This window comes from Aulostomus chinensis, chromosome 19, assembly GCF_037954235.1.
Source record: "Aulostomus chinensis isolate RoL2024-O1b breed Wild chromosome 19, RoL_Achi_v1.0, whole genome shotgun sequence".
NCBI classification, from domain to species: domain Eukaryota; kingdom Metazoa; phylum Chordata; class Actinopteri; order Syngnathiformes; family Aulostomidae; genus Aulostomus; species Aulostomus chinensis.
In genome coordinates this window covers 4,284,536-4,294,284 of record NC_141338.1, presented here as the reverse complement: position 1 = coordinate 4,294,284, position 9,749 = coordinate 4,284,536, and the positions used below count along the sequence as shown (strand labels likewise).

Below are 9,749 nucleotides of genomic sequence, written 5' to 3'. Positions count from 1 at the left end.
CCCAATAAATGACCTTTGACCTCATGTGATGTAAAAGCGGGAATAGGCTTGTGAGCCTGTGCATGCTGGGATTGACACCAGCCTCTCAGGACAGTGAAGAGAATTTCACGCGAGCAAAACTAGTCAAGACTTATTAGATATTTGGCCACTTTTCTACACACATTTTGGCAGCCATTGTTTTCTTTTTATTTTATAATTTAAACATTTAGAATGAATTAACCCTGATGTCATGTGGTTCTTTAGCTTTAGAGATAGAAGTTAAGAAATTGGGCCCACAAAAGTTTATGAAAAGCAAAATTTACATCATAAAAAATCAAATAAAGATAATAATATGAATAATAAAACAAAATGAGATAATATATATAATTCTAAAATTAACATCTGTGTCGAAAAATACATATGAACACATTCTTAAATATATTTGTTTATGTAATTAAAAAAAAAAAAGTCACACACCTTTAAAGACAAGAAACAAAGTCAAAATAATCCCCTGGGTTCATTTTGGCATGAATGTGATGCGTGAGTCACGTGACCCCAAATGTGCATTTCTCTCTTAATAGAAGCCGACAAAATGAGGAGGTACCTTGAGCACATTTTGCATGAATCACCTGGTATATGTAGTTTTTATCTTACACTGTACAGAGCAAAATATTCTGACTGGATGAGTCAGAAGTTTTACCTCAAACAAGTGCATAGATTCTCATTTGGGAGTTTCTGAAACCCAGACTCAGTATCACCGCCTCTGAAATCCAAACTATTGACTTTGACGAGAAAACATCGTCCTTTAGCAAGTAGACAATTATTAACAAAGCTGGAGCTTAAAAGACCAAGTAGAGGCAGACACGCAACACTGATCCGATAGGTTCGTCATGAAGTCTGTGGTTTCTCTCTCACTGGGCCTCTGTGGCCTGAGTCTGATGCTAGGCCTTCTTCAAGAAGGAGGGTAAGTACATATCTGAATGACTCTGATGTGGTGGGGAGTTCACGAATGGTGTTAATTAATCAGGTCCTGAATTCTGCCTTTCAGGGCAGTGGAGCTTCCTCTCACCCCAGCAGTGAATTGCGTGTGGGGCCCCTGGTCAGAGTGGAGTCCTTGTGAGCCGTGCACCAAAACCAGAGTGAGTCCGTTCACGTCTGACTGTAAAACGTCATTCCTGAGTGCTTCACAAATGCAAAATGGAACACGTTATGTGCAGATTCTGACATCCTTAAGATTCTAGCTTGCAGACGCGCGAGTACAATCGTATGAAAATGTTATGTTGCGTTAAGCTCTGGGATATAAAACATGCAGTACATAAAACCCACTACTGTTACATATGTATGATTATTCCACAGGAAAGTGTATTTTGGGTCGTTTACGCTTTCTTTTTCTGAGTATAAGACGATGTTAGCAAAGTCTAATGTGCCCAATATTTCCAACAAAGGTTCCATTTTCAGAGATCCAACAGCTTTGGGTTTTACTTTTAATACCATAAAGGTCCCTGGCAGTCACCAAATGTAGTATATTAATACAACAACACTAACTACGTTTAATGTATTAATCTAACAACGGTACATTTGATACACTAACTCTGGCCAGCAGTACCACAATAATCAGGGAAACAACTGACAGACAAGTGGGGCCAGGTGGACCAAATTTAACCTGACACATGTAGAATAATTACAATAATACAAATCAAAAAATATACAATAAATCAGTTTATGCTATTTCCTTGTGTGAAGTGAAACACTTTTCAAATATGCAGGATCCTTTGTCGTCATAAGTTGACATCAATGATATATGACTTGTGATTTGATAGAGAAAAAAAAAACCTGCGCAAATGTATTTGATTCGCACTGAAACGACGTGTTAGATTGTTATTCAAACATGTAAAACCTTGGATAAAAAAATTCAATCAAGTGAGTTTCTGATAAGTTCCATTCTTGGCTCACCGGTGGAAAAAGTTTGGTGATGGAGCAACGCTGTTTGCTGCAGGATCGCCTTGCCATGGGCGAACTGTCTCTATGATTTTCACCTTTCGAAAGGTCAGGCACGAGGCTCTTAGCTGCATTGCTGACTTCTCCTTGGATCAGGGGTCTTCAGTCTGTGGTCTGCAGCCCCTTAGTGGGGTCTTCAGTCTGTGGTCTGCAGCCCCTTAGTGGGGTCTTCAGTCTGTGGTCTGCAGCCCCTTAGTGGGGTCTTCAGTCTGTGGTCTGCAGCCCCTTAGTGGGGTCTTCAGTCTGTGGTCTGCAGCCCCTTAGTGGGGTCTTCAGTCTGTGGTCTGCAGCCCCTTAGTGGGGTCTTCAGTCTGTGGTCTGCAGCCCCTTAGTGGTCCATGAAGACATGACAGTTCTTATACAACCTCTACAAACACTTTCATGTTGCTTGTGAACGACAGGATGCAGGATTTCAGGATTGTAACAGTCGGCGTGGAGATGTATCCCTCGAATTCGCATTGAAGAAAGTTATTTTTTAAATATTTTTACTTTCTTGATGGAAAGTAATAATTCCTATCTAACAGATAGAAATTCAGTGTGGGCTTGGGCGATGCTGTTAGCTAATGTAGCTAGCCAGCACCACCTGAAACCTCCTGGGTCAGAGGACATAAACATTCGGTTCAATTTAGGAAAACCTGTTCAAAGTAGAATCTCTCATAACGTTTTACAAGACTTTGTGGCTGGTTTTCACTTCAGGCAGACATTGTGTCAGAGAGCTCTGAGGCAAACTTCTCCCGTGTGCGGTTCTGCAGCCTCTGAATCAGCGTAAGAGACTTAAAAGAGTCGCTGAGCTACTTTTGTTCATATTTCACAATTTGGTCAACAACCTTCAATTTTCAAAGCCTTGTTTCTCAGTGTAACAGTTTCTAGCAGCTCCTGTCTCTGCACACCAAAGTGTCATATCATGTGTCCTCCCCCAGAGGCGTTCTCGGAGTGTGGAGGTTTTTGGCCAGTTTGGCGGTGAGGCCTGCCAGGGATCGATAGGGGACAGAGAGTTATGTGTAACCAACGCTCCTTGCCAGCTGCCACCGCCTCCAGTGTGCTCAGACTCCCAGCTCCAGTGCGAGTCAGGTACCGCTAAGTTACATTGTTCATTTATGAGCCGACATGGAGAAAAAGAAAATCCAATGTCTTCTGTTTCCAGTCAGATTCTTGTCATCGATGCCTAATTTTGACAGAGCCATGAATTACAAAAATAAAATGAATACAAGAGATTTCCAACGTTCTGTTGTGTTTGTGTAGAATATTTATGAATTGACAAGACAAAGGACAGTGAGCACCATCTTTTCTCAGGCTCTTGCGTCAACAAGAGGCTGATGTGCAACGGGGACTATGACTGTGAAGACGGATCAGATGAGGACTGTGAACCTGTGCGTAAACCTTGTGGTACCAGAGTCGTGGACACCAATGAGCAAAGCAGGACAGCGGGATACGGGTAAGAGTCAGTTTAGTGACCAGCTTCTTCAGTTGGAGTCCAAAGAACATGGTGCCTTAAAACGACAGCGCATCATATCACTTCACACTCAAGACCTCAACCAACTATAGTTGGCCCAAAGCTCATAACATCATCTGGCAGGGAAATAAATATCTTTGCATTTCACATTGGATTGATTTGAAACAAAGTTATATCTTTTTTTTTTTACTTTTAAACTGAAAAATAGTCAGGTTGGCAGTTTCGTCCTGTTTCAAAGTCTTAGCAATTGAATTCCAACACAGATGCTTGAAGTGTGCACGAAGCGTGACATCCAACTGGGCAGACTGGGTTTTTCGCCCGTGCTACTGGCTGGAGCCGATTCAGTGGAGTTTCTGTTCGTACAAATACCTGAAAGAAGCTACGCTCATCGTATGTGTCAGGGGCTCTGGGGTCATATGTTGTGATGTCACATTTTATAATTAGGGCTGTCACTTTAACGCATTAATTAGATAAATTAACTACACCGCAAATAAACGCGTTATATAAAAAAATATATATATAAAAACTAACACCAGATTAATTATAGCACACTTGAGTGGCAATTTCATGCAAATTTTACCCAGACACCAGCATTTTAAACTTGGCCCACTGAAGGACCTGTACTTGGCGGTGGCATCACTTCACACATGCGTCGCTCGTCAAAGTGCCTGTTTGAGCCTCCGCCTTAAGATGCCCTGACTCAGGTTTTACTCAATCGCCAATAAAAACAAAACAAAACGTGGATTTCAAATCTTCTCTTCTTAGTGTATTCGTTTGATTAGTCAAGCACTTCAACTTTGTCATGTCCTAGAATTCGATTTCTTTATTTGGGGACCTTAAGCAGATATGAGATTAAAAATGTGATTCATTAGATTAATTAATTACAAATCCTGTAATTAATCAGATGAATTTTTTTAATCGCCTGACAGCACTATTTCTAATGTTTTCTGTTCCCGGGCTTCAGAATCAGCATCTTGGGTGCAGATCCTCGCATGAATCCCTTCAACAATGATTTCTTCAATGGGAGGTGTCAGACAGTGGGCAATCCGAACACTAGGAAGACCGACCGGCTTCCCTGGAATGTTGGTGTCCTCAACTATGAGGTTAGCCATCAACATTCTCTCCGGAATTTGATCATGAGGAGGCTTTCTAGTCAGCGAAGATCTTTGAGAATTCCCTCTCCCCTTTGGCACTTTCCAGACTCGAGTGGAAGAAACCATCTCGAGAGAAATTTTCGAAGACACTCACAGCCTTCTGAGGGACATACTGAGAGAAACGACTGTCAAAGCTGACATGGGACTTTCATTCAAATTCACCCCAAGTGAGGAGTCCATGTCCAAAACCTCTGTAGATTTTAAGTTCAACAGCGAGTACGAGAAGAAAGCCATGATCAAGGAGGTCTCAGAGTACAGCAACATCAAGGTAAACACCAGCCGGTGAAATATCATCCAAACAAACATGCAACACATCTGCATTTACCAATAAAACTCTGCTGGATGCTCAGAACAAGAGCTTCATGCGGGTGAGGGGCCGAGTCCAACTGAGCACCTACAGGCTTCGCTCTCATCTGCTGCAAGTGGCCGATGAATTCCTGGAGCACGTCAAGTCTTTGCCTGTGCAATACGATAAGGGAATTTATTTCGCCTTCCTGGAGGACTATGGGACTCACTACACCAAAAATGGAAAGACTGGTGGTGAATATGAGTGGGTCTACGTTCTCAATCAGGACGCCATCAACTCAAAAAGTATGTGGAGCCAAGCAAATGGCGCGTTTAACACGATCCCAACGGGCACGTCAGAAAGATGTTGGACATGTGTGAGCCCTGCGGTAGACTGCCGACCTGTCCAGACTGTACCAGGCCTCTCGCCCGATGACAGCTGGGAAAGACTCCAGCAGGGCTCCTGGATAAGGATTTATGGATTTAACGAAATAAAAAAAACCTAAAAAGTATCAACATCAGCTCTCATCATATTCTATATTAAATTAGGGATTTGAGTTGCGCTGAGTTTTGATGACCCATCACAGCCCACACTGAACCAAACGTCAGCGTGGGATACTGGCGGCCAGTTGGGATCTTGTTTTTCAAAAGTTAAACCTCTCCATTGTCGTCCGACAAGTGTTGACTACATTAAAAGCCAAACGCGCTAATCTCCTCCTCTTTCTTGACTGTTGCAGATCTGACCGAGAGAAAGATTCAAGAATGCATCAAACTGGGCATCTCTTTAGACTTTGGTAACACCCCGGCGCTTGACGGAAAAGGCCACTACAACAAAGACGGTTGTGAAACTGTATCGCCAAAGACCACAGGTCAGCTTACGCTGTTTAACCTTCTCAAGCTAACAAAACGTCAATCTTGACACAGTACATACATGCCATGTAGACACATACGTGATTTCTGACCATTGTTCTTCTTTCTAAACCACAGGAAAAGACAAAGTTATTTTTTTGACCAAAAAAAATGAAGTAAAAAGCGAAAGCATGACTCGATTGTGTTGGTCAGGATTCGAAAATGTGGCTTGTTGTCACAGGGTTGGCCATTGTGTCTATGAAGGCTTTTATTTTCGGAGCAACTGATCAGAAAATGCTTTCCTGAGTCACTCTGGATGCTGCGGTCTAGTCAGGTGGCTAGTAGTTGGTGTCAGAGGACTCGCTGTTGATCCTGGCAATGCAGCGCGACTCAGCCTCTCAAGCATGAAAACACGACGACAGAACTCTAAAGACTGCACTGAGATAGATTTGACCGATGAGCGCTTTTCTTTTGATGACGTATCGTGAGAAAGCTTAACATTCTAGAATCAGTGCACGGAGTATTACTGACTGTAAGACCTCTGTTGCTACACAGCTGAGGCTGCAGGAAAAGCGGTGGTGGATAAGGTGATGACATCGGTGAAAGGAGGTACCCTGGAAAGTGCTGTAACTATGAGGGCCAAATTAAATAAGGATGGTGTGATGGACCTGGAAACGTATCAAGCCTGGGCCCGGAGTATCGCTGATGCGCCCGCGCTGATTGACAGTGAGGTAGGATTGATTATTGTGGGTTTTGCACCGCAATGACCATGTTTATAACCATGTTTGCAACACACCTCCAGACACAGTTAGCATGTCTGTCTACCACTTTGGTCCAGACAGAATTATAAGTTTTTGGTTATGGAGGTAAAAACTGTCTGAAAATGAGCCATAAGGACCGAAGAATCCCAGGTCAGAGCTGAATGTTACTGCTCTTAGAAGTTTTGAGAAGTTCCAGTTGCATCATAACTTTACTTTCCCTCGTCACAAGGAATTACAAATAAAAGGTCAATACTGAAATTTACTTGAATATTTTTTTGTCGGACCTCTGTTGTTTTAAAACCCTTCAATCGCTGCGTGTGCATGTGACCACTTACAGTCAGCAGCTGGAGATAGTTCACGGCAAGATCATTGATGGCGAATGTGCGATGGAATAATAATAATAAAAAAAAAACAAAACAGTACCTCTGACCTCTGGAAACCCCTCCACCACACACGCCTAAAGGTAAGACCTCTGCAGGGGTCCAGATGTGCTGCTCATCGTGCTTGTAATTTTGGAGAAAAAAAAAACAACCAAAACTCCAATCTCAAACTTTAGCTGCAGACGTTCACGCAGAGGCGCCATGCGCAGACTGAATTTTGAAGCGAAAAAATGTGATTCCCGATTATGTCAGGAAAAGTAATATAAAGAGTAATGTAACAAACTGCCGTGGGCAGGAAGTTACTTCCTGCTGATGTCAGATGTTCGCTGTTCCTAAGAACACGAGCTGCGAGTGTAACCCGTCTACTCACTTTACAAACAGCTGGCTTTGTATTCTTAGTTTTGTTGGAAGACACGACACAAATGAAAGGCCACTAAAGCCAGTAAATGACGCTATTTATTTTTTTCTCCTTCCAACAGCCGGACCCCATCTATATGTTGGTTCCTTTGGACCTGCCCGATGCAAATGCCAAGATAGCCAACATAAAGCAGGCCACCGCCGACTACATAGCAGAGTACAATGTGTGCAAGTGTAAGCCTTGCCAAAATGGAGGCACTCTGGCTCTGCTGGATGGAAAGTGTTTCTGCATGTGCTCTCCTCTTTTTGAGGGCTTGGCCTGCCAGATTTACAAAGCAGATAAAGCGAAACACCAAGGTGAGAATGAACAATGATACATCAAATCTGACAAAATCCCAGTGAGGGTGTTCGTGTGACTATTTGCAATTTGTCTGAAATTGTAAAATATTTAGGAGGCTCAAGGCCAACTGTCACTCAGGAAGGCAACTGGGGGTGCTGGTCAGCCTGGTCCAGCTGTAGCGGAGGAGAACGCACCAGGACTCGTAGCTGCAACACAGGCGGACTCCTCGGAGCTGTTTGTCGAGGAGACACCAGCAGTCACGAACACTGCTGAGCTCAGCCATAGCCATTCAAAACACACACACACACACACACACACACACACACGCACACACACACACACACGCACACACACAATCACACAATCACACAATCACACATATACAAGATGACAAGTCAAAATATGGCAGTTTTCCATCACCTCAAAAGGTGTCTAGAGCCACCTGGAGGTCATTATTGATATTGCTGTTGGTAGAATTGCAGTTATTTATGAGTAGTCAGATTTTTTTTCATGTAATATTTGTGATTGCACTATGTTGAATTAAACTATCAATTGTTAGCACATATTGATATTTCTAAGGATAATCTTTGTTAAACATAGATGTGTCATGCGTACCTCTACCTTTTGTTAGATACTCAAACTAACCTTGTGGGAGCTGGATAACATTAATTCTAATTCTAAATAAATATATGTATATTGTATGTATATATATATATATATATATACACACACACACACACACACACATATATATATATATATGCCATTCTTAAGATTCAGTTATAAAAAGGCAAACAAACACTGAAACAAATGCATGTTCCATTGTTCAATCCACAAGAAGTTCAGCTTTCCGAACTCAACACTGTTTCCTTCAGCTTTGGTTCGCTTTAAGGAGTGCGAGCTAAAATATGTATTAATGGGCTAATAACTCATTTTTAAAAGCAGGGGCACATTCCAGTCGGCTGTGCTGTTCAAATGAAAACCAGATGGGGAGCTGCTTTAACGCTGAGAGAGGTGACACCCAGGAGATTAAAGGTGTTGGACACGAACATAAAAGACATCTCATCCATTCACCTTTTCATCATTTGCGGTTCCTCAAACCTCCTTCTCTCATTCGAGCTGTGTTTTGACCATTTTCTACTTTAATGTAATGAGAGAACAGGAGCTGTTTTTTGTTTTTTTTTTTTTGTTTTTTTATGGAAGGTGCTCCAGTGAATTTAGAGGACTTTTAAACTGCAGTGGAAACAAATGCAACATTATACATGCCAGACTCGCGTTGAAAAACTGGGCTTTCCATTAGAGCCGATGAAAATCAGATGGGGGAAACATTCGTCACGAAATACCAGAGGAGAAGGAGTCACATGACTCGAGTCAGACTCGACTGGAAGGCCTGAGTCTTTCTTGACTAACACTGATTTACAAAAACCGTCTTTCCTTTGACTTGGTATAAGTGACTGTAAACCTGAGACCAAAGATTTTAAGGACTTCCTGCTTTTGAGTGACTGAGACGTTCTCTACATGTAGAGCTCTACCATGCAGCGTGCTTCCATTTAGTCGTTGGTGGATTTTGAGTGAACTGTGGAAGTGCTGCAAAGGGGAAAATGAATTAACAGAGCTTTTATCAACGAGGAATAACCGCATCAGAAGATGCATTGTAGGCAACTGCAAGAGTACAGAAGACCCCGCGAGGGCATTACCTCTCTGTGCCAGCTGGGATCGGACATGTTTCACGCTGTCCAGAGACAAAAGTTTGGGAATTTCCGTGAACAAACAGCTGCAGCAACGCAAAAAACGTTTGGTATGAAAACGTTCAGTTAAACTTTTGCTCCTTTCGTACTTGACACACAAAACTACACCGTCTAGCTTCCGTCTTCGACGCAAACAATCGTCATTCATTGGCAGGTCAAGTGATTTGGCAGTTATGGACTCCAGCAGCGATGGAGGCGAAACACCTGGGAGACACGCGTTCATTTTCCAGAACAACGGCTGCACACAAGCTCGGTAAAGAAGAGAGTTAATCGCTTGTTTTCAAATGGCATTAGCATAACATTTGTCTTTCTTTTTCTAAACTTTTCATCACAGCTCAGCTGTTGCTTTAATGCTGGTGGATTTTCTCTCACCGGGGCATAAAGATAGACTGTCATATGTGCTTATAGCTTCATGGCCTTTGTGTTCATGTTTGCTTTTGGATTT

At 42.4% G+C, this 9,749-nt stretch overlaps 1 protein-coding gene across 1 annotated transcript; it reads left to right on the top strand.

The window, feature by feature from the left end:
* The first annotated feature begins 811 nt into the window (after positions 1-811).
* Positions 812-8,119, top strand: c9 (complement component 9). Its single transcript, XM_086187201.1, has 11 exons — positions 812-943; positions 1,028-1,118; positions 2,898-3,048; positions 3,271-3,412; positions 4,395-4,533; positions 4,631-4,852; positions 4,935-5,175; positions 5,607-5,738; positions 6,274-6,449; positions 7,339-7,573; positions 7,669-8,119. The coding sequence occupies exons 1-11, from the start codon at positions 870-872 to the stop codon at positions 7,827-7,829; spliced, it is 1,764 nt and encodes a 587-aa protein (XP_086043327.1). The 5' UTR covers positions 812-869; the 3' UTR covers positions 7,830-8,119.
* The last annotated feature ends 1,630 nt before the right edge of the window (positions 8,120-9,749 follow it).